Source organism: Pararge aegeria, chromosome 22 (assembly GCF_905163445.1).
Source record: "Pararge aegeria chromosome 22, ilParAegt1.1, whole genome shotgun sequence".
NCBI lineage: Eukaryota > Metazoa > Arthropoda > Insecta > Lepidoptera > Nymphalidae > Pararge > Pararge aegeria.
Window position 1 is genome coordinate 5,629,877 of NC_053201.1, and position 26,369 is coordinate 5,656,245.

The window sequence follows — 26,369 nt, forward strand, 5'->3', positions numbered from 1 at the left end:
CGCAAAAAAGCATGTTGCAATGCTGTGTTCCGGACTGAAGGGCGTGGTTTCAGTCACAACTGAACCAACAAAATGCAAATAAATAAATCTATTAAATATATGTGTACTGTACATATCGCCATGTAGCCCCAAAGTAAACGTAGCTTTTGCTATGGGTACTAAGATGACTGATTAATATTTAGGAATAATATACATAAACACTTATAATATATAGATAAACACCCATACGCTGAAAGACATTTATGTTCATCACAAACATCTTCCAGTTGTGGGAATCGAACCGAGAAAGCAGGGTCACTCATCACTGATAACTGCGCCAATTGGCGATCGTCATATGGGCCTTAACACATACGCCCAGGTTGCACGTTGCATGACGTTTTTCTGGCATGCCCTGCAAAGTGTTCCTTTGTTTAATTGCGATAGTTTCCCACTCTCTCGTGCTTGGTCCGTCATTTAAACGTATGAAAAAAAAAACTTAAACTAGCACTATACTAGAGAATAGCAGTAGGTACTTGTTTACCTCCTAGCTTAGTTTAGTTTTGAGATTTGTTTTCAACAGAATCGGCAACACTATCAATCTTCTTCCACCACCTGCAAATTATCAACTCATTCCCAATTATCTTACTAAATGGTTTATGGAGTTGTCTAGAGGAGATTACTTGAAGGGATAAGGCCCTTTTTTTCTTCTTATTTTTTATTTTTAAAATGTTTTGTACGTTTTTGTTTTCCTAACTTAAGGACACATCACATACACAGATCGCGTGTAATTTTCAGTTGACCACTCCAGTCTTTCAACCTTTAAAAAACATACAATCATGTCTACCTGAAAAATATATCAGTGAAATAATATGTACATGAACGCTTTCTATTTTTAAGTCAAAATCAAATATTTCTTTATTAAAATAGACCTGACGAAGATCACTGCTTAGCCCATTTCTTCGTCCTTCGACACATGTACTCGTAAGTTATTTGTAAAATTACGTTGAGAGAAATGCCCGTTTTCACTATCGACGAACTAGGCAATGCATACAACTACTTTTCACCAATATTTATCACCTAACAGTTGGTGAAATATTTATTCTATAGTCATTCGCGGTTTAGTGGAAACGGGCATAAGCTTTCTACTATATATACTCGTATGTATTATGTAGTACTAGCTGTCCCGGCGATCTTCGTACCGCGAATCATTTTTTATTTTTGATATATTTTAATACTTATTATCCTATTCCGATCTAAAAGGAATACAAAAAATCAAATATCATAAAAATTTTCCAGCCGTTCTTGAGTTATAAATGGTATAACTAACAAAACTTTCTTTTATACATATAGACTAGTATATGTAATGTAAATTAGCACGATTTGGGTATTACACTATCCCGTTTTATGTAATTACATATATGTTTCTTTAATTAAAGGTTGTCCGGAGGAGATCGCTTCAAGCGATAAGGCCGCCTTTGTGCATATGTGTATTATGGTTTTTTTTTTTTGTTAAGCTGGCTTTCTATTTGTATGTGCAATAAAGAATTCTTCTTCTTCTTCTTTCTTGTAAGTTCTTAATAAACGAAATATTTAAGCAATAGGTTATTGAGTTCAAATATCACTGAATTCAGTTACCGACTGGTTAGGTCTGGTTTTTTTGTTAGCAATGCATTTGTGTGGTTGTCGAAACTAGGTGTGGTTGTCGAAACTAGAACAAACCCACGCGCATATCTTGCTGAGCTATAAAAAAAATTGGTTGCCTGTAAAGTCGGTATACGGGCGAAAGTTTTACGTGACAACGACTTTGAGTGGTAAAATAATTTTAATGTGAATATTCATTCGTATAGTAGGAAGAAGGATGAAATAATAGTAACAATTTAAAACATTTATTTATACAAAGAATTATATTTAAAACATTAATTTATACAAAGAATCTCGCACTGAATTTCATATTAACAACATTTTATTTTTACCTTTACACATACATACGTATTTATATACAAATATACATACAATAACTTGCAATACATTTGCGTACAATGAAACAGCGTTTACTACAAAGGGACGCGTGCCTTTCACTTTTTATGTCTGTCTCTCTCGCTCTTAGGCGGGCGCGTGCCTCTCACTCGCTCTCATTGTGAGCGCATAACGTGAGCGGAGCGTAACGCAGTTTCTTGAAGTGTCACCCGGCAAACCAATTTATAAGACGTTGTCACGTCAAAAAAATATTAAAATCTGACCATACACCGCACCAGTCCATTCGACCGTTACCATACATAGTCTGTACAATGTCCTACTGTATTGTTATAAGGCGTACGTTGCGTAAGTGTTACAACATATGCATGTACAAATCAGGTTAGACTTGTACTCGCTTAGGCTAACTCAATGCTGTTGACAACAATGAAGGCTTTGTACCTAACTCACTGTAAGATTCACAGAAGGATCTCTATAGTAACGACCTCTCGGACGTGGGTTTAAAATTTTACCATGACTGGATTGGTTTGAATGCTGTTTCATAGATTTTCTGCTTGGGTCAATTTAAAAAACAGAATAATAAGGCCGATCCATACTAATATTATAAATGCGAAAGTGTGTTTGTTTGTCCCTACTTTACGCCTTAAACTAAGCAACCAATCGAGTTGATTTGAAAATGTGTTTTTTTTTATCCTTACTTTACGCCCAACATGTATGTAACATAGGCTACTTTGAATCAAAGGAATTTATTTTTAAGGGGTAATAAATTACTGTAAGAAAAGCTGACAATGACAAGTCCAAAAAATGAGCATAAAATTAATTATTATTTCTATAATTGTTTAATTTTATTTTTGTAATTTAATTTAATCCAAAACATTTACGCTGTCGGTGACAGTCATTTGTGAAGGGACTTTATTAAATTGTATATGTTGTTTACTAGTAATTTACCCATAACAAAAAATAAAAATAAAAGTTATTTATTTTATAATTGCGCCGTGCAGTTAACTGAATTATTGGAGAAGAGCATGAAATTGAGAAATAATACCTGCTTTTATCCATTATTCAAACTAGGATTCTTTCTAAAATTTAACTTAAATTTAAATCATAGGTTTTTCGTCTTTACTCTGCTCAAAAATTGGCACAACTTAAGACCTTAAATTTTTTCATTTTTATTTTTTAAATATAAATAAATATACTACGACAATACACACATCACTATCTAGCCCAAAGTAAGCGTAGCTTGTGTTATGGGTACTAAGATAGCTGATGAATAGTTTTATGTATATAATACACATAAATACTTATTATATACAGATACATACCCAGCACTGAAAAGCATTCATTTTCATCACACAAACATTTTTCCAGTCGTGGGAATCGAACCTACGGCCTTTGGACGCGGAAAGCAGGGTCACTGCCCACTGAGCCAACCGGCTGTCAAATTTAAAATTACTAAGTAATGTACTCTACATACTCCTGTTAGGTCGTGCGTGCTATCTGCCTGTATCTTAATAGTTTGCGTTAGTACTAAAATGTCAAGTTAGGTAACTGTTATGTACTCGCATGTAATTAGAGTAGTTCCCAGGAACATCGCTCGACACCGCACGATCTCAGTGAAGGTGATGTTTATAAACAACGCCCATTTAGTATTAATATACAAGATGAATCACAAAACAGAATATTAAAATTAAAAAAAATATCCCACGGTTCTTTAGGCGTTAAAAATATCTAAGATAAGGCTAAGAAAATGCCCAAATGAAATTTTTGCGTAATACTAAAAGCCGCTTTAATTTTTTTTGGACGAAAATGTTAAGAAGACTACGACTACGACAAAAACTGATCTTATTTGTTGTTAGTATAAAAAATAGACTTAAAGATGGTTTTCATTTTTAGGAACGACAAAGCTCACACATAAAGTCAAAGTAAAAGTCAAAAATATCTTTATTCAAGTAAAGCCAAAGATGGCTATTCGGATGCGTACATTACACGGTACAAAAAATGTGTACACGGTAGTGAGATGATAGCGATAACCATATTCGCAAACTAAAGCTACAATGGTTCCAAACATAATTTTTACACCTGATGTATGGTGATGGTAGATGATGATGAAGAAGCCAAGGTGTTGTACGTTCCCTTAGAAACTTGAAACTGAAGAGATAACTAAAGCCAGAAGGGCATTCAAGACCCCTACGGAACGCGAAGGCACACAAATGTTGCAAGTCCTCACTATGGATTGTGCTCACAGGGTAAGCAGTTAAGAGTGAAAGTTATTGAAATAGTTTTTGCAAAGACGCTAAAGTCAGTCAAACAATAAAGTAAAAATGAAAAGAGGTATCTAAACATACTAAACACTAGAATATAATATGAATTATAAGCTTAATTTGCTATAGTCCGCGAAAAGCAGGAGAATCTGTGTGGTGTAATTTATAATTTCTTCAATCCTTATACTCCACACCAAACAGATCTTCGGCAATGTACCCTGTGCGCACGTTTAGCTCCGAAACCGGAGCATCCTCAGGAGATGTTAACTTTACAATGAATAGTTGGTGTTGTACTTAACAATTATTCATGTTTGGTGAGGAGTATAAGGACTGAAGAAATTATAAATTACACCATACAGATTCTCCTGCTTTTCGCGGACTATATAGCAAATTAAGCTTAATTTTCATAATATATCATGGATTTTCGCAAAGTAACGCCTGCTTCTATCCAATACTAGAATATAACATACGTTTTTATAAAACACATGGAGCGGAATGCACATTTAAGTTGCAAGTAACCTATTTATACGCATTAGTTACATTAGAGCGGCCGCTATGAATCACGTGAGATATTATAAGCATTAAGCAACACGATACATGGAAACACTAGATACCCTGCTAGGGACATGTTTACGGTCGGACTGCGATACTAGGCACGAAGCGTTTTGTAGCAATTACAATCAAGACCTAATTGCAATCCGCCAGAACACACCTACTTTTAAACTGGCATATTGTTCATCAATCTCAGTTTAAAATTGCCAAAGATATATAATGCAATAATTAAAGAAGGATAGCTAGGCAACCGAAATCATCTACGATTCCAAATTTTCTAAGTAATATCTACAACTAAATTTAATTCCACATCATCTCATCTCATCTCTTTCTCATTCATCCCCAGTTGTGGCGAAATGCCACAACCGGGGATGAATGAGAATTGACTACTGTATACACATGCGTTTATATACTTACTAGCTGTTGCCCGCAACTTCGTCTGTATTTGATTTTGTTTTTTGATGTGGAATTAAATTTAGTTGTACTTAGATCTAAAAAAAATAAAGTATTCAGTATCGCTAAGCCTTAAATGAGAAGTTTGCTGTCCGCTGAGGAGTTCTGTCCTCTATCTCCAACCACAGTTTCATCATCATCATCTCAACCAATTGACAACCACAGTTTGGGCACAATTAAACACATTATAACCTCTATAGTACAAAAATAATTATTTAAATCGGTTATAATTTGTCGGAGTTATGGTGTAAAATCGTCAAACACTCCACAACATCTCCTCTCCCAAAGTAACCCAGCTTAATGTCGGGATAAAAAGTTTCCTATATTACTTCTAACGCTTCCAAGAATATGTGTACAAAGTTTCATGAGGATCGGTTAAGTAGTTTTTGCGTGAAAGCGTAACAAACAAACTTACATTGACATTTAGAATATTAGTAGGGATAGGGAAGTAGGGAAGTAACTATAGGGATAGAGATTGAGAAGCACTAGTATTGAGAACTTAGTGAGTATGAGGTGCAAACTTTTTGCAACCAGAAAAGGCAAAGTAACTTTGCTGGTAAAGCTGGAAAGTTGACTAACTAGATTGGTAAAGAAAATAATTATGATTTTTAAAAATGGAATCTTTTGTTGGCAGTTTGCCAATGCGCGTTGTCGAAAATGAATAAAATCAAATTACGTGCGTGCGTTATTTAACGTCTTAAAATTGAGAATTTAAAACTTTTCAGTACAAAACAAGTTTAACTAAGATTTACGGGATACTTTAGGTGCAAATGTTACTTTCATCTTTTAACTCCTTCCCTTAAAATCATTCTCAGTATTCGATACAAGATTTCTAGATTGTGATTTGTGACTTATTCAAATTGGCTTCTCACGATGCTCTCGAATGGCAGCTCAAGTTTGTAAAATCACGATTAACATTAAAAAGGCACTGCGCGTAAAAGGAAATAAAAATCACCGCCATAGATTCAGCCTACAAACCCATAAGGAAGTAAAGAGTATAAATATGGAAGTGTGCTGTAGAAAGGTTAAATTGGTACCCGACAGATAATAGCGTACATTTAATGCACTAGAACCGTTCCGTGGGATTTGTAATACATTCCCCCGCTGACCGATAGCTAAAGGCTAGTTATTTAGGTAGGCACAGCATGTAGAATTGTAGACTATCATTGAAGTACGTAGAGACGAGCGCCCAGAGTGCATATTAACTAAGCTTACTCTGCAATTGAATATTGCGCCCCTTATAACGTTTAAACCAAGCTAGAATATTCTAGAAAGAAAATACTGTTTTACTGTTGTGTTTATTCTAGAAAGAAAGGATCTGAGGTTTAGGAGGGCAAACACGACCGTCGGAACGCAGACTAATAATATATTACTGGGAAAATACATATCAATATCGCAAACCTTTACAAATTGTGATGTTTTGTGTGACTTTAAAAATAGGTGATCATGAAGTGAGGTGAAGAAAGAGGTGGTCGCAAATTCGTAGGTGATTATCCTTTACCTTTAGAATTTGAGACATTTTTAGACTGCTAGAACCAAACTGCATGTAATACATGCTAGAATTATGAGTTCTGAGTGAAACGGAGACTGAAGTAGGGCAGCGAATAAATCAACCGAATTATTGGGAAGCAACGTAGGTACCTAATAAATATTCCAGAATATCTTATTTCTGCTTGGTCTGAAGATCAAAATTAGTTAGTTGAAAATGCGTACAAATTCCTTGCCACAGTAATTAGTGCAAAAAGTGTTGGCACGATTAGCTATAAACATTCACATGAGCAAACCAAAAGTTGGTCGATCTAGAAATTTGTGTGAGTTCAAATTCAATGATTTATATTGCGTATTTGCGTCTTTCGTCCGCGTACGATTCTGACATGTATTCCATATTAACTGTCTTTCGCTAAAGTGTATATACCCTGAGCCACCGCGCTGACTCGGCCGCCTGCGCTTATACTTCCTTTTTTTGGCTTCTAAAGGTCTTAGCGTGATGTTCAATACCCTATAACCTTTCTCGAGATTGGGCTCTGAAATGCAAAAAAGATTTTATAATTCCGATTGGTACTTCCAAAGCGCGTTGAATTATAGATCGATTCCTATGGTAATTTTGAACCTACCAATGCATAAGTTTAAATAATATTTTAGAACACATTTATTGCGGCCAGGTTACAATACAATTGATGAATTTCTTAATGACAAGGTTGCTTGGAAGCATCCGTCTCCGACTTCATCGCTCACAAGATAGAAAAATGATTGTTTAAATGGAAATTGTTAATGTTAGTAAATAAATTTTGGAAAGCATATTCTTCCTGGTAGAATATGCATTCAAAACCGGTGGGAGAGTCATTACAAACAGACTGACTTGACGTTTCAAAACCGCTTATATAGTAAGCCTACTTGAAATAAATGATTTAGAATTTTTGAATTATAGAAATGAAACTAACTCCTTAGCTTTATTATAAGTAGATTAAGAATATAGATTGTACTGTATGTTTATTCGGCATCTATATTAAAGACTGGTTGCTTCGCTTCAAGGCAGATCCTAAATGGAAATACCGCTTCTGATTCATTGATTCGACACGCACCGCCTTTTAACGATATTGACCCTTTTAAGGTTGCAAATGTTATATTAGATACTATAAACCTAGTTCGATACACCTGTCTAAATAATCCTAAGCATAACCGTAATTCAACGGTTCATAAAGGTATACTTAAATATAAACGTATAAGTTGTAGAAATTGCAAACAATCATTGAAATTTATGTTTGCAAACATACAGGTTAGCGGTACACTCGACGAGTTGTTACAGATTTTCGTTTATCTCAATGGAAGATTATCTATCTGGACTGGTAGTAAAGGTTCAAATTCGAGTATAACTAAATATATGAAGCAATAAATAAATGTAATCTTTAAACATATTTCTGACTAATTGGTAAGGTGCTGTACACGATTAAGATAATTTTTTTTTTTCGACAGAAAAAAGAAAAATAATCAAGTAAGGTGTTCTCAAAATTATATACATAACTAATTATTAATTAAATTTCTGGGATAAAATAAAAAAGATACTATACAACGTGTAACCGAATTACAAAATATTGTTGAAGTGTGCATAAGTATATTTCATAACGAATAACCCTGTAAAAATATTAAATCCAAAGAAGCATATAAATTTTTCCATACAAACTAATTCAAAACATTCTAAGTGTTTACGTATAACAACCCTATTGAAGATAAAAGACCGACACGCGCGTAGTGCCTACGCTACGCGATACGTACTAAAATGACAGGAGTCAATTGATTTTAATTTTGCATGTGACGTAAGTTCTCTTAGGCTGTATCTGATTTCTTTTAGTAAAAACTATGTCAGTGGTTCACACAAAAACTATTAGTGTTTCGGTTTCACAGATAAGTCTCAGAGACAGTACATAATGTACCTCTAAAGCCTGTCAAATAATGTTTCGGTTTTTATTTACACCTTTTTCGGTTTCACAGATAAGTCTCAGAGACAGTAAATAATGTACCTCTAAAGCCTGTCAAATAAAGTTTCGGTTTTTATTTACACCTACCTAGATGTAGATTTTCTGATATTTCAGTAGTTTAATTTTATTTAGGCAATTAAAAGTCTCAAAAAGTAAAAGTTTAAATGGAAAAGTGCCACGTAGCATTTTAGGTAGCGTTTCAGTTTGCGTCGTTCTAAAATCGAATCCGTTCATGTCACGTTCATAACAAGACCGTTTATTGAGATTACATTATTAGCCTCTACTTTCTATGATAGCGCAAAATACCAGTAAACTCCCGATACTTACTTAGCATAAGAACCAAAATAACGGTTGAATATATAATACATAACATTATTCATACATAAATTATTAATTATCTTGACTTTACGAAATGTATTACCGAATTGGAAATGAAATAGAAACGATCATAATATATTGATATTTATTTTTTATACAAAAAAAAACAAGGTTTACTAAGACCCACAAATATTTTTATACATTTAGGTAAAAAGTCCTAATTTGGCCATGGTATGGGTGAGTATCTGACTCCTAGCTAGTTATTACTGTATTTAGGATATCAATTAACTTAATTAATATATTTAAATGAACAATATCTCTTGCTCCCGATTTATTTTGGTAAGTTTAGTCCAACTATTTTAGTCATGACCTTATTCGCTTAAAATATACTACAAAATTCAAGATTTAAAATATACATCAAGGCCACTATAGTCGTAAAAATGTAATAGGCCCGTTTTGACATTTGTCATCGCGACGTAACTAGTTATGGAACCATAAGACTCTGTACTCGATACTCACGATAAATCAATTCAAGTTTGTATCAGTACTTGATTGATATTATTATGTATTTTAAAGTGTTCGTTCGTTCAAAGTATTCCTTTAACTTCACAACCAATACGCGTGACTGGCTGTTGATTATACGTCCACTTTTCAACATGTTGAAACAGAGTTAGTACTATATAACAACAAACACAAAAATCGAGTCAAATCACTGTTTAAATTAATGTCCAAAATAGAAGAGCCATAGTTAACGTAATAGTAAACAATATATATCAAACTTAAACGAGCGCACAGTCAACTTTACAAGATGAGGAACGAAAAACTGCGCAGTGCGCGCGGGGACGCTTCAGTCATGTGCCGCTTGGTCAGATACATCATCTCAAACTCATTATTTAGAACCCATTTTGAGAACCAAGCTCATTCTTTGCAGTAAAGATAACTACACAATATTTAATTTCGATATTCAGTAAAAAAATGGTTACAGCTCTAGTATAAAAAAAAAAAAGACTGAGAACGTAACTGTTTTCGGAACGTTTCGCAACAATTATAAATTGCATGCTACTATGAAGTAAGCGCAAAAAGAATACTCGCGATATATTCTTTCATATTATTTATCGTCCCAAAAAAATTTACGTATTTTTTAAAACACTGTATGTAATTGATTTTTATTTTTTTGTTTCTTTCAGTTTCGTTCAAAGTTACATTCTATGGTCTTGCACAAATGTCAAAACGGGCCTATTACATTTTTCCGACTATAATGTACTAAAAACGAGCGCATGAGTCTACCAGGATTAGGATATAGGTTCTTAACGTCGGACATACGCCGACAATAAGTAATATAAAGATTTCTTAAAATCCTGTTGGGACACGGGACGCTAAAGTGCTGTTTTTAAATTGACTTTTTCATTACTAGGCTTTCTAGCTATAACCATGTAATAGCGTTTATCCTTTGCTCACTTTGAATTTATATTTTAAATAGGATTTTGCTCGGTTTCTACGTCTGCGTTTATTACAATACTTCAAAGATCCCATGGAAAAGGTTTGTTTTCTCTGGATAAAAAGTAGCCTATTGTTACTCTCCCTCAACCTCAGTCTCCTTTCAACTAAGTCAATTCCAAAAATCAAATCGATTGGTGGCTTGGTTAGGGCGTAAGGTAAGGGACAAATAAACAAACACAATTTCGCATTTATAATATTAGTAAGAATTATATTCTACAACAAAGTTTTTGAATCTTCCAAGCAGATAAACGTTAATGATAAATCTATTTCGGTGCGTACCTGCTTAGTTATATATGCATAAATATTTGATGGTGTATATTAACATCTCATCAGAAGTGGTATTCCTACTTTCGATACTGAACTAACAAGGCACCTAAGTAAAAGAACATGCTATCCTAGAAACACAAATTCTAAGGTCGTTAGGGGAAAGTCAGTGTCAAGTAGTTACTGACACCACGATTTAAATAGTAAAGGGGAACTAATTATACCATTGAAACATTAATAAAGGGTTAATTCTACATAATGAATCAAAAAATATATCCTACATTAAAAAATTAGAAACCCTTTAGAACCTTTTAGAAGTCAAACCGTTTCATTTGATAGGTACCCATATATTGAGATTGATGTAAAAAAAAATACGCCATTTTGAGGTGGCGGCCATCTTGGATTTTAAATTTGTCATAGTGCATTCTACTACTCAAGCCCTTTATTTGATACCCATATTGAGGGTGTTTTGAAAAAAAGATGTATTCCGCCATTTTGAACTGATTTTGATCAAGCTTTTCTAAGAACACTCCCGACTAATTCACCTTTCAAACTAATAAATCAAAATGAAAATTGGTTCATACGTTCGGGAAACACGATGCAGACAGCCACAGACGCGTCAAACTCACAACCCGTCGTTTTTGCGTCGATGGTTAACATGTACAAATTTTTAAAACTTCTTATGTCATATTGATGAAACTTTGGGCAAGATTACATACATGATCGTTATAAGGTTAATAAGGTACATACATAACTTCTTTATTTTTAGTGTTTATGTATATCTATATATATAAAAGAAAGTCGTGTTAATTACACCACTTATAACTCAAGAACGACAGAACAGATTTGGGTGAAAATTGGTAGGGAGGTAGCTTAGAGCCAGGAGACGGACATAAGATACTTTTTGTTCCGTTCGACAGCGTTCCCGTGTGACTTGACATGAAACGTCAGTCACTATAAAAAAATATATTTTATATTATATACTTACTAACATTATACACTTAAATACATTATTTACTTATGTACATTATTTACTTATGACATTGTATACTTACTTACATTATATACTTATGTAAGTAAGTATACAATGTCATAAGTAAATAATGTACATAAGTACTACATATACTAAAGTACATTATTTGCTTATTTACATTGCAAGAAGAGGTTAAGGCTGTAGTCCACCACGCTGGCCCAGTGTGGATAGGTGGACTTCACACACCTTTGAGAACATTATGGAGAACTCTCAGGTATGCAGGTTTCCTCTCGATGTTTTCCTTCACCGTTGAAGCAAGTTATATTTTAATTGCTGAGAAAAGTTAGAGGTTTCTGGGATTCGAACTGGCCCCCCGAAAGTGAAGTCGAAGTCCCACCCACTGGGCTATAAACGAGGGGTCTTTCGGTCCCCTAATTACGTCGGTAATTTCTCAATTTAACATAATTGTTTTTAGATTGTGTTAAGTTGGAAGTTAGACGTAAAATTATAGCTGTGCTTAAATTAGACGGGAAGCTAAGCATCTATTTGGAGATGCTACTCGATCTTTCCACGCTCTTGAAGTAAGATCAAAGAAAGCTGCTGCTGATTGATATCGTTGACATGTTTTTGCTTTTTGATTTTATAAAGGTGTTTTTCTTGTTTAACTTATATATACCTAGTTGAATTTGAAAAACAGTATTTGTGACAAAGTTGATACACAAACCGATTTCCCTGCCACTCGTGACCATTCTATTAACTTTGGATGCGTAGTTTGATAAGAACAAAAAATAGGCGATAAACAAGAAGGGACGATAGGCAAGAACTCTTTCCAACTTTTTCTAAAAATAATCTCTAATATTCACTCTTAATGTGTCTCGTCAAAGTTTCCTTACCATCACCCTCAGTGGCGTGCACTTCATACATGCATTAAAGCGCTGCCTACCCTATCATTTTCATATAGCTGAGAACAGAGGAGGATTATGAAATTTTAATGCTTTATGCCTACGCTGGTCCAAATTCCTGTGCACGCCACTGCTACTACTACAATATTCTCATCAGTAAGTTACAAAATATTTATGGCTCAAAACTATATCTTAAGATATTATTCATGTTGCATACTTAAATCAGGGAGTCAAATTGAAACATGACATCAGAAAGCGCAAACTGTCACAGCCGACAACCTTGCAGCCTCATAGAGAATGAGAAAGTTGCTCGTTTTGAATTTATTTCTTATTCAGATTCTAGAAATAATGAGCTAGATTGTCCTATGTCAATTTCAAGGTACTAACCTACAAAATCTAGGGCTTGTCCCATAAACAAAATGTAGATCGTTATACAGTAATATTGCTTTTAAATAAGTAAAATAACAGAAACACGTTCGCGCCATGAAATAAATACATTGAACAAGAAAGAAAAATAGCTGTAGATAAATAAATCATTAAGATCTTCAAAACATACTACGTAAACATACTGTGTGATGTTTACGTAAAAACAATATTTCTTAAAGAAAGTTTATTAAGCTGTGGTTGATGGTTATAATTTGGATTTTGGTATAAAGTAAAAGTTACCTAATAGGTAGTACGTTTTAGATGTCGCAGTCAAAAACAATCTAATTTATTCATGAATAACAAACAAGAAACAAGAAAACCGATGCAGTAACTAAAGCGCCTTTGAATCTACATACTGATAACCGTGATTCGCATAGAATTACAGAGGCGACCCTTTAAAGGAATTGCATAGAAAGGCGGAAAAACGTGCGATTGTCAGATTACGATGACATCGAAATGAAACATCGCAGCGTGTAATATTATAAAATACTTCGCGTCAAGGAAGCTGCATCATTTAAGTTTGTTCGTGCAATTTTGTTAAATAAGTGTTCCCTGAGTTTGGTTATCTAATACCCGTTTTCACGAAACCTAGGCATCGCCAAAATCGAATGCCTAGTGAGGCGATTTCTAGAGATAAAAAAACGTTTCACCAACTCTTAGGTGATAACTATTGGTCAAAGGTAATCATCTACCTAGGAATATCTTTAGATTAGACTTTACTCTTTTAGGCATTGCCTTGTTTGTCGTTAGTGAAAACAGAGTGTCATCAAACATAAAAGTGTGTCCAACCTAAGAAGCCTCTTCAATATATCACATAAATAGTTTTTTGTTAATCATTATAAAATATAACCCCTTACTTGTTATTTTTTAACACTCGGACTATTGTCTATGCTTATGATTCCGCACTCTTTAATATACACACTCTTCTTAACCGTTTGCACTAGGCTATTACCGTTACAGTGTGCATTTTCTTGTGTTGATTGGGTTGATTGACCGCTCGTGTTCGTTATTACACTTAGCAGGCGCTTCGGGGAGGCGTAGCTGTTAAAGGGCGGTTTGTTAGACCTTGCCCATAATAAACAGGTGGTACGAAAATACAAGAATATTTATTTCCAAATGTCAAAAGAAGGTAAATAAATATGTTGTTGAAAAATACGTAATGGTTACTTCTTAACCAGAAAAGGCAACTTGTACCCCATCAAAGCTATTCTTAATAACATACGTCCTACTGTTTGCCCAAAATGACTAAAGCATGGCCACAAAATTGCTAAAACAAACGTAGAGATGACTGTTTAAACTTCCATAGTACGGTAAACAAAAAAGGAAAGATTTTATGTAACAAACGAAATTTTATGCAATCATTATGAAGTTTCTGTGCTTAGAGATTACGTGGAATTCACGCAATTTTCAGCTAAATCAAAACCCACGCTGTTTTTATTTAAAACAGGTAGTAAATTACTATCATTTATTAAAATATAACCAATAAAGGCGTTTAAACGTGGATTTCCAAGCTTAATGCAAATCCACTGAGAGTAAACCGGCGAACTCAGCAGTTGCTCTTTTTACAACCCATAATTCGTAAAAGCCTATATTTATTTTCTAATGTTAATAGGGAAAAATCGCAATCTTCTGCTAGTGCAATGAGATTACGAAGGACACGCACGTAAAAGTTTTTGTACGCTTCGCTTTCATAACTCCTTTTAACTTCGCAGCAGGAAGTCTTTTAATAAAACAAAAGCCTATTATCTAATAACTAAACTGAATAATGGTACCCAGAACACTGTTAAGGGAATGAGCTACCCCATGGTTACCCCTATTTGGATCAGAACCCCAAACTCACGAAAATTTATAACTTGTAAACATGCAATGAATTGTTAAAGACCCACGATAGGGGATTGTTACTGGGGCATAATACTGGGGGGTTAATGTAATTAAAAAAGATCATACATATTTCGGTTTGATTTGTTTACTTCGACTTACGTCAGATGTATACTTTAGGTACTATTTAGTCTTAGGATTTGAAAGGTTTAAAGAACAATATCAACCCATTATCGGCACACTGCCCGGCACGGGTCTATCTCAGAATCAGAAATCCACAACGCTAGCCCGGTGCGGATTGGTGGACTTGACACGCTTTCGAGAACATTGTGGAGAACTCTCAGGAATGCAGGTTTCCTAACGATGTTTTCCAATACCGTCAAAGAATTATTTAAAAGGCACCTAAAGTTAGAGGTGCCTGCTGGGATTCGAACTCTGCCCCCCGAAAGTGAAGCCGAAGTCCTAAGCACTGGGTTATGACCGCTACTAAACCGCAAAAAGGGTAATCACCGTACTGCATGCATACTTATTAAAAAATTAGAACTAGAAATAGGCATATGTACGAAAAAAAACAGTCATCGCTAGTAAGCGGCCCCTTTATCGAATAGTATATAAAATTTACAATTACGGTTTCATCTTCATCTTACGTCTTGAAATCCGTCCAGACGAATAGATAGACATAATCACACAGTGTGCAGACACACATAATCTCCTCGCAATGAATCAACAATATATTGATTGAACGCTTAATTTAACACGCATTGTTCGTTTTAATAACTTGCTTGCATCTTTGTTTTGGCTATCGCAACATCGATGACTATCATTTTAATCGAACCCAAAGCTTCTTTATTCAAATATGCCTATCACAGGCTGTTATGAATAGTTCAAAGTTACATAGGTTTTGCATTATTTGAGATGATGGTGATAATAACACTTGCATCTTAGAACTAAAGCTGTATAGATTAGAAACGCTCATGATCTTAGAAAAAACCTGCAACAAATAAAACCGAGTATACTTTTGCAAAGGTATTTTTTTTCTCTCTCTTCTGGCTTTACGCAGATTAGCCAATGTCATGTTTATGTTTAATAAAAGTTAGGGAAGCTTAAAATATATAATATCAGAAGAAATAGTTTCACGAAAAAGGCGGAAAACTTCACACATGGCGGACGCGCTCGCCCAATCATTTCCCCAAATCTACCGCAAACTCGCCCCGAAAAGGACTTGTGCCGTATATACTGCACGAACCTCAGTACCAGCGCCATTCCCACAGCTAGCCGCCCATATATGCAAGTTCTTCAAAATATTAAATTTTAAACTTATATAATTTTTTAAAAGAACTCACCCATACAAACAGCCAACCACTATAATAATTATACCAACACTACAAACAACACCAATCCTCCCCAAAACGAGTTCACAATAAATTTAAAGAAAAATCTGAAAAAACCGCGTCATCATGCCAACTTATAACTCACAACTTGTGATTGTCTCCAGGTGTACCATACTTGCTAGAGCTGCTGCGAATGTATGTCGACAAGGTGATTTGCGATGAGGCCGCTGCCCTCAGGAACCTGGCCATCGATCAGCGTAACAAGTAGCTGATAGCGTAAATTCCTCCCACGAACACTTTCATTGCAAATGCAGGTTTCCTTACGATACTTTCCTTCGCCTTTAAAGCAAGTGACATTTAATTGCTCAAAACACAGTTAACTGCGTTAGTTAGAGATGCGTGCTAGGGGAATCGATCACGTACCCCCGAAAGTTCTAACCCGACTATCGCCGGTTCAATTTATTAAATATCTTTTTATAACTTGCGATTAACTAGTTATTAATCGCCAGTTAATCACTAGTAATAAAAGCTGTTTCGGGGCAAAATTACTATGTAGTATTATGTACTATAACTGTAGCAGTACTAAACTGCATCCAATTAATCACGTCCTACATGCAATGTAGGAAGATAGAATACGTGACGATACTCGGAACTCCGATGAGTACGATCTTTATTTATACCACACACAAAACAACAATCAAAAGTAAATTGAATAAGAAGTAGGTTGAATAATCGAAGAGTACAATATTGTAAAACATTTATAATTTATCTAAAGTATTTAGAGAGAGAGGAAGAGGTAAAGCGGTTATAGCGCATTAAGTTGGAGCTCGACTTTACTTTCGGGGGCTTCGGGAGTTCGAATCCCAGCACGAACCCCGTAAGTTTTTTAAGTTACGAGGTGAGTGACTGTCGCGTGTGTGTCTAATTAAAATATCACTTGCTTCAACGGTGAAAGAAAACATCGTGAGGAAACCTGCATGCCTGAGAGTTCTACATAATGTTCTCAAAGGTGTTTGGAGTTGATAAAAGGCCGAGCGTATGTATCCCTTTGTTATCAATATCCCAATAACTACTTCTTTTCTTATACACGTGGCTGGAGTTGGAACGCATTTCCGAGTTCTGTGTTTCCTAATTCTTACAACCTGGGTATCTTTACAACAAGAGTGAATATGCATCCATCTTAGGCCACATCAACGCTTTCCATCAGGTAAGAATGACTTCAAGCGCTAGTCTATTAACGTTAAGAAAATTATTGGAAAAACACGAAAAAAGATGAACCAATCAAAGGTTTTTCTTTTTGTTTATATGCCTGGCTTGAAAAAGAAACTAAGGAAAGGCCCAAAAGAACAGCCACGAATGTAAAAAAAAAATTGTAACGATAATGCCAGTTCGGTTTACTTCCAATAGATGGCGTCCTTCAGGTGTTACGAAGTTAACCAGGTCATCTAGTAACCACAAATGCATTTTTGGCGGATGGCGGCAAAAGAGCCTTCCCTACAAACGTTTCTTATGTTGCGTGACGTAACTATTGGTATTGTATTTTTTAATTCACTTCAAATTAGCCCTTGCAATCTTACCTGGTGGTAAGTGCAGTCTAAGATGGTAGCGGTCTAACCTGTATTTCGCAAAGGTGACGGCCGACCCGGAACAACAAAAGCTTAATATGTCCAGCAGTTGAAGTCCAGCGGATTTTTTCTCTTAAGTCGAGCAAAGTAAAGTGCAGTATGGACTGTATTTTGGCACAGCTAATATAAGTTTCCGTAGTGTAGCGGTTATCACGTGTGCTTCACACGCACAAGGTCCCCGGTTCGATCCCGGGCGGAAACAGATTATATTTTTTTTCTATTATTTAGACACTTATTATAATATTAATTTTAATTTAAAAAAGATTTCAAAATATGCATGTTAATATAAAAAATTAAATAAAACTTTCAGTCTTCTTAAAGCCAGAGTTCAATCGGAATAAATTTATTTATAGGAACTCTACTAAATGATTTTATCGTAGAATTTCTGTTTTCCTGTGATATTCAGAAACTTATGTTGTCCCCAAAAAGCAAGCTAAGCTTTAAAAATAAAGATGTTCATATAAAATTTTATCATACTAATACTTTATCATACGAAAAGTCAACTTTCTTTTATTGATGTAATTTTTTTATTTCTACTCATCATGCAGATTTTTAAAGGTGTTTCATGTACTTACAGTAAAACTAAAAAACTAAAACTAAGTAGTATGCTCTCAACGTGAAATTTATCACCACCGAAGGTTTGGTTTTATCTCGTCGCGATAACATTTTCATTATAATGTACGTATGGTATTATGTGATTTATAAGTAGGTATTGGTATGTTACATATGTTTGGGCAAGGGTACATTATCTCTGTGTACTTCCTATGACATTCTAATGCTGATAGTGGTAATAATGGTTTAGATTTAGGTTTATCAGACAGACATTCATCCCAGCTAACGTGGGCAGGAGTAATCTTAATAAAACTTATCTTACTAATATTAAAAATGTAAAAGATTGGATGACACACAGAGAGACAGCCGGACATACGGACGGTAGGAAGAGAGGGACGGATGGACGAATATTTGGTCCGATCGTAACGGTGTATTTTTCCTGGATAATTATTTCCCTGCCATTCTCGGACTCCTAAACAAACAATTACCAATCTAGACAATGTCAACCGTACAATTCTATAGGATAAAAATTAGCCTATGTGTTCTGGCGTACATGAGTTACAAACATCCATCCAAACAAATAAATAAACAAACAATTACAATTTTAATAACACTAAAAGTGATAGTAGAAATGTAAAACATCAATGTCATTTTATAAATAAAAAATTATTTAGGGTATGATTATTTCCCAAATTTACTGACAGTTTAATAGCACCATTTTCCTGCAATAGACACACGCAAGTCGCAATCGTTTCGTAACATATAGGAAGTAGTGTAAACATAAAAGTTTAGCGCTGTTTATGGCAACATAACTCTTTCCATGGAAGCTCGTAAACAGGAATGGCGCCAACGAGCAATTTGAAGCAATAAATGATTTCCAAAATTAGTTTTTACCAAGACGAAAGGAAGTTTAGTGACGTGAAAAAATCTAAAAGTTACCTAAACATTTATATATATATATATATATATATATATATATATAATATATATATATATATATATAATATATATAATAATATCTATATATGCGCACGTAAACTTTTTTATTTTACGGTAAACTTTAGTTAAGTTCAATTTTAATTATTCATTACTACACTCAAGCCATCCAGTCCTATTTACTACTTAAACTTTTGGACCCCTAATTAATAAAAGTGGCATAACGTCGGAATTTTAATGTTCTGACATTTGAAAGATACTGCCTTTCTGCGTTCACGCAGCTTTGATAGGTTTTTTGTTTTACATTAGCCTGAGAAAAAAGTATGTTGATCCTTTAAAATATCAGTCAAATGATAGGGCGTTGTCCTATGTGCTTAAGTTATCTACACGTGGTTTATCTAGCTTACGAAACCGGATGACAACAAAACGAGCGCGTTGGGTGTGAAAACATCACCTATAGAGTTGCCCAAGTTTAGACACGGTACACCGTCCACACTTCACAAAAGGTATTTTTATCCCGTGAAATATAAGACTTTAACGACGTGATGCTTTTTTTGCTGGATTAACGACTCGAATCATTTGTCACACATAGTATTTATGGAAATATGTATGGAAAGGCAATATGCATGGAATTTAAGGATAATGTGTATGGAAAGCTAGTGAAGCTCTATATAATGGGGTCAGTGAGATCTGACGGTGTCCCAATGCTTAGATCTGGACTCCTTTCTCAGAGGAATATTTAGGATTTTGATCTAATACGGATACGCGAGGTTTTACTATTTCCAAACGCCTGACTGGGATTAACAGAAACCCCATGGGTACCTAAAAGTTTTTCGCGCAACCCATTAATCGAACCCTGACTCCAGTGATCCATACTTGAACATGCTCACTATCAAAGTAAAGCTCATATCTACCCACCGTTATCTAGTAACATTTATGATATTATGTATACCTACTTATTTTATACTGGTCTCCTCATACTTATATATATATTGAACTATATCTAAGGACAAACTTTACCCAGGATGTAAAGTATCCCATATCTTAAGGACCCACCCAGTGGTGTCACCCAGTGACAATTATAACAACAAACAAAATTAAAATAAACATCCGAACATCTATTTATCTGAACATTTTCATAGAATCATCAACTTCATCCTCATTATTATTATCATCAACTATTTAGCAACCAACTAGTGGGCACAGATCTCTAGATCTTTTAGGTATAGTTCACCACACTGGCCAAGTGCTGATTGGTGGACTTTACATGCCTTTGAGAACATTAAGAAGAACTCTCAGGCATGCAGGTTTCATCCAAGTGATGATCAAATGTCTAAAACTTATGACTGCAAAGAGTTGACGCCCACTGGGGATCGAAAGTGATGCCAAAGTTGTAACCTATATAAAGACTATTTGATTATATTTAAATAAAATGGACAAGTCAAAAATTATCTCTATGAACTAAATCTCTAACCCCGTAGTTAAAATGGAGGAATAATATGTACAGAATGAATAAACTAGCAATAAGTACTCTGTAAATTTTATACTTGTAACACCAACTTTATATTAACATTGGTGTTACCTGTATTGTTTTATTAAATCATATTTCTCACAGGGTGTTTTTCTTAACTCTGTTTGAACTCTGTCCTTGTCTCTCAAGTGTTCTTCTAATAATATTTTAAACACTTTTTAAGACTTGCCTCTCCTACTTTTTAAGCCAGGGGTTTGGTTTCCACTTTACCTATGATAGCAACAAATAAACATCTTTAAATCCTAAAGCCTTCCCCGATATTACCGTTAGTGTCCCTGTGGTACCATAGTTCCGTTTACGATTAAAAGGTAAGTACTACAAAATAAAGTGGATGCTTCATTGTTATTATAACAAAGTACTGCCAATGTAGAAAATAAATATATTATATTAATGTATTAATTCTAAATATACTTTTATCTGTCCCTGTGGTACCATCTGTTTTCTGTTTATGATTAAAAGGTAACAATTTAATGACTAAATTGAATATTGAATTTTTTTTAAATATTTATGTGCCACAAAAATGTGTCACTTAAGATGTAGATTAGACAACCGTAACATTACAAGAACTTTAAAACTTTATGCTTAACATAATTTCAACGTTATGTTGTGTGCAAGAGAAAGGGAGAGCATTATATTTTGTAAGGTATTGTTGCTAAGCATTGTAAAAATTTACCGTCATTTGAATCCACATCCATGTTAATATAATACCTAAATTGCAAGGCCTTTTCGGATCACAGCAGATGATAGCCAATGGAGTTTCCACAACCTCTCGACAGTCTATTTATAGGATTAATAAATATTGTTTAAAGTTACCCCCCAAGTTAAAGGGAAAATTTATTCATATTACCAATTATGATAGGTAATAAAATATTTTAGAAATAAAAAAGTAGTATTGACTCATATAAATAATTATACAAGAAAATTACTTAGGATAGCGTGTGTAGCATCAGAGGATAAAACATGTTAATATTATGGTAAAAAGTTATCACCAGTCTTCAAAAGTAGAAGTTTTGATTTTTACTCTTGAGTACAGGCAAAGATATTGACCTATCAGCATAATAAGTAGGTAATTTATACAGCTTCTAAAAACTACATTTCCTGATATCAAAGACATTGAACAAACAAAGAGATGCTATTACAAAAACTAACTGCTCCCAACTTAGTGCATACACGCAAATCGATAAATCAAGGTTGGACCGATGCAATTGCAATTTGTTGCATGCAAACAAATCATATTCCCAATTGTTTTGTGATCATAAAACTTTGTAAACTTTGTAGTAATAAAGGTCAAGATTACCAGAAGGGTTTAATAAAGCCCGATGCGGTTCACTCGTTTATAAGTACAATAAAAAGTTTCTCACCGGCGACAGGTGTATTACTGCAACATGAAAATTCCAACACGAACCTCACATTGAAAACTTATATTAATCACACTATAACTTAACACAACATTGCCGAGATGATTAATTGTATCTTAATACATAGTTTTGCATTACAATACTTAATAAAAGCATTCGATTTCTATCAAAGAAATAATTAATCTGCAGACCGCCCGTACCGCACGCGAAGATTGCACTTTTAAGTGCTAACTTATATCGTACACTACGTATGATACGACATTATAATAATAGTCAACTCTTGCAAAATAATTTAACGACTTGTTTACTTTGTTAAAATATATGTGCAAGTATTATAAAACTAGATGGATTAAGTACTTAATTTCGGTATTCTTATGATTTTTCATTCATAAAAATAAAAAATGCAAAACCTATAACGGTCGTAATGAAATCTGATGGTAGTCGTATGATAGTTGCCTTGTGTAAAGAAGATTTTATCTTAACTGTCAAAGTCAAACTTTATTTTAATGATCTGTTACCATGTTACCAAACAGTAGCTATTTACGTTGTTACGCCATCTATTGTCAAAATATTCAGATCCCGCTAGATTTGTAGTATTATAGCTACGTTTATGTGTTAATGTTATGTTAATGCATCGGGCTATACGGAGGATACAATGTTATTTTCAATAGGTACGTCACTTTTTATCTACTTTGGTACACAATATTATCAATACTTGTCTAATCAAAAACCTAGTTTCGGAGTTATGTGCGTTTTAATTACAAATAAATATTACTTGCTCTATCAGTGAAGGAAAACATCGCAAGGAAACCTGCTTGCCTGAGTTGTTCATTATGCTCTTAAGGGCGTGTGAAGTCAACCAATCCGCAGTGGGTCGGCTTGGCGGAATAAGGCCCAAGCCCTTCTCACTCTGAGAGGAGACTAATGTTCTGATAACTGCAGCGACCACGAATTGACGTCGTGTTTTTGTCATTATGAAAAAACGCAGAACGCAGCTAATCGACTTACGCCATCTATTGGCAAAATATTTACACTATCATTTTGACGACATTTTTTTCATGCTTATGTCATTGTTTATGGTACTTAAATGTCATAATAAAAACAATTTTAACATTACATCTAATTTATTAAGCGTAAACTAAACGATTTATTTTAGCTAGCCAAGTTGCGGCTTAGGCGTTGTGAATAGACGTTTCCTTGATAGCTTCTTGCGGGATACGCGCATTTGTTGCAATTGGTTGTAAACTTCGCTCCATATCTCTGTTTGATCTTCAGCTGGAATTGTTTTTCTAAAATGTGAAAAAAAAAATATTAGGCATTCCAATCATATTCTTCTAGACAAGAACTTCATCTGACAACTCCTGCAACTGCTTGAAGACATTTTGAAGCTGAAGAGAAGAAGAGAGGTATCGGTATAACATAACTGCCATACCCCTTACAGGTTAGCCCAACTACCATTTTAGACTGCATCATCACTAACCAACAGGTGAGATGGCAGTCAAGAGCAACTTGCAGAAAATCCTGCTTATATTTATGTATCTCTCTTTCTTACAGATGTTTTAAATTGCAATTTTTCTGCTTCAACCACCTTAACTCTGGTTGATAGATATGTCAATCAACTAATTTCTTATTGAACTGTTTATATGCAGCTTTACTTTATATTAACATTGGTGTTACCTGTATTGTTTCATTAAATCATATTTCTCCCATGGCGTTTTTCTTAACTCCCTTCGAACTCTGTCCTTTTCTTTTAAGTGTTCTTCTATATTTGAGACACCTTTCAAGTCTTGCCTCTCCCACCTTTCGAGCCAGGGCTTTGGTTTCAACTTTACCTATGTTAGCAACAAATTAACACTAAGTATCTTCCTTAGAATCTTGATGTTTATTTTTGTTTATGATTGTAAGTGGATCACTTAAATGGATTTAAATAAGACTAGGACATTAGCAATATCCATCCCTGTAGTACCATAGTTCTGGTTATGATATGATAAATTCGCCAACACATAATAGAGGGTGGTGGATATTAAATTATTAGTAAGAGGTGTTACCCAATGTTTGGGTCAATTTTAGTTGATGACTTTGTGTGTCAGCCAAGATTACCATTAGATATTGAATTTGTGTATAATACCTGTACTGGATTTAAAGGCACAGGGGTGCCTTCAGGTAACATTTCTGGGTCCATATCTTGAGGGAATGTGCAGTACTCAGGTAATGCATCACGCAAATAGTACAATTTGTCATCTAGCCGTTTCTCTAACCTAAGTACTTGTATTGATTGTATTGTAGGATCATAAAGTTCATATTTGACCTGAAATAATGTTTTTACAAAACATTAATATGTAGTTATTTGAAATACAAAAGGTCACCCAGCACATCTGATTAAATGTCTTACAACTGATTATGGCACTGTTCTCTTTATTACATTGGGCTTCAAAGTTTTTATTATAGGTCACAATGAAGCAAAAAATAATGATATAAATTGTATAAAACATGAACATGCAGGTATACAATAAGTAATTCATTTCTTACCTCTACTCCCTGATGATCAACAACATTCCTTAGTATAAACTCAGCTCTGAGGCCACAACCCTTGCGCTCAATACAAATACCAACAAATCTGTTTGTTTTCCCCTGAGCATGTGGATCAGATATAGTCACTGCCAATATTGAGCCTAAAAAAACAGAACATTATTTACATTTGTCACAATTTTTTTATCTTTTGGGCTCTTAATCTGTTCAAGCATTTGACTACAATCACATCTAATAGAGACCAGCAGTCTATGTTGGAAGAGAAGCAAGTAGGAAGGCACATGCCAGATTGCACTAAATAACTGAAATGACACAAAACCTTAACTGCTACAACAGAGGTCATTGAGTAAATTTTTTTTTTTAACATTAGATACCCAAATGTTTTTGTTCTTACTGGGCCATCTTACCTACCTACGTAAAATTCTGGTATGTCAATTTGACTTCTCCTTTTTAACATATCTGCTCTTTCCATTTTTTCACGTAAGCTGTTACGCCATTTGGGATTGGGATCGGGCAGGAATTCAGGGTAGACATGTCTGTACTCAAGCACGGGATTATTAAATCTCCTCTTACGACCGCTAAGTTTTTCAATTTCTTCTTGAGCTTTTTCAGCCACCTCCACTTTTTCAGGTACTGCAGATAAGAGGCGACAATCTAAAAAATAAAAACAAAGCATTAGTAAAAGTTTATTTCGATATTTAAAATAATTTTATGGTTATAAAATAAACTTAACCTCTACGAAGGATCCATTTCCCTACAGATAAAATGTCAAGGGACGATTTACGTATGACTGACATCCCAGGACAGCAATATTAACTGTGAAAAATGTTTTTAATTCAATTTTATTTTCTAGTTTACAAAACCAAAAAACCGAATCACAATTTTTGTTGATTGAAATGGCAGAATTGGTACCGATGACATGACATTGACAAATAATATTAACGTTCAAAAATCCGCTTAAAGTTAGGCTTAGACAACACAGCCCACAAACTATTAGGCTGATCATGTTGGGTGTGTTTGATATCCTATTTAGAGAGATTCACTCAATTTCCTAACAAGTTGCTAACTCATCGTCTTTTCATACAAAACAATAGTTATCGCATATTTCAAAATATAGTCAACTTATCATATATTTTTGACGTGACAAAGTCTTATAAATTGGTTTGCCGGGTGACACTTCAAGAAACTGCGTTACGCTCCGCTCACGTTATGCGCTCACAATGAGAGCGAGTGAGAGGCACGCGTCCCTTCCACTCGGGCATGGTTAGCCCGCCTAAGAGCGAGAGAGACAGACATAAAAAGTGAAAGGCACGCGTCCCTTTGTAGTAAACGCTGTTTCATTGTACGCAAATGTATTGCAAGTTATTGTATGTATATTTGTATATAAATACGTATGTATGTGTAAAGGTACAAAATAAAATTTTGTTAATATGAAATTCAGTGCGAGATTCTTTGTATAAATTAATGTTTTAAATATAATTCTTTGTATAAATAAATGTTTTAAATTGTTACTATTATTTCATCCTTCTTCCTACTATACGAATGAATATTCACATTAAAATTATTTTACCACTCAAAGTCGTTGTCACGTAAAACTTTCGACTTTACAGG

At 34.4% G+C, this 26,369-nt stretch overlaps 2 protein-coding genes and 1 non-coding gene across 3 annotated transcripts in view; 1 reads left to right on the top strand and 2 right to left on the bottom strand.

Moving 5' to 3' along the window:
• The window catches only part of LOC120633617, a 383,246-nt gene extending 360,818 nt beyond the window's left edge, over nucleotides 1-22,428 (bottom strand). Inside the window, exon 1 of the mRNA XM_039903863.1 lies at nucleotides 22,233-22,428. The gene's annotated coding sequence lies outside the window, so the exon portion shown is untranslated. The remainder of the gene's footprint in view (nucleotides 1-22,232) is intronic.
• On the top strand, nucleotides 17,982-18,054 carry Trnav-cac. The gene has a single exon. It is a non-coding gene; the product is annotated as a tRNA-Val (tRNA).
• A 906-nt stretch (nucleotides 22,429-23,334) lies between the features above and the next one.
• Nucleotides 23,335-25,668, bottom strand: LOC120633662 (39S ribosomal protein L19, mitochondrial). Its single transcript, XM_039903964.1, has 6 exons — nucleotides 25,492-25,668; nucleotides 25,170-25,412; nucleotides 24,759-24,901; nucleotides 24,358-24,537; nucleotides 23,907-24,061; nucleotides 23,335-23,518 (listed from the first exon to the last, which is right to left on the bottom strand). The coding sequence occupies exons 1-6, from the start codon at nucleotides 25,553-25,555 to the stop codon at nucleotides 23,386-23,388; spliced, it is 918 nt and encodes a 305-aa protein (XP_039759898.1). The 5' UTR covers nucleotides 25,556-25,668; the 3' UTR covers nucleotides 23,335-23,385.
• Nucleotides 25,669-26,369: the final 701 nt, after the last annotated feature.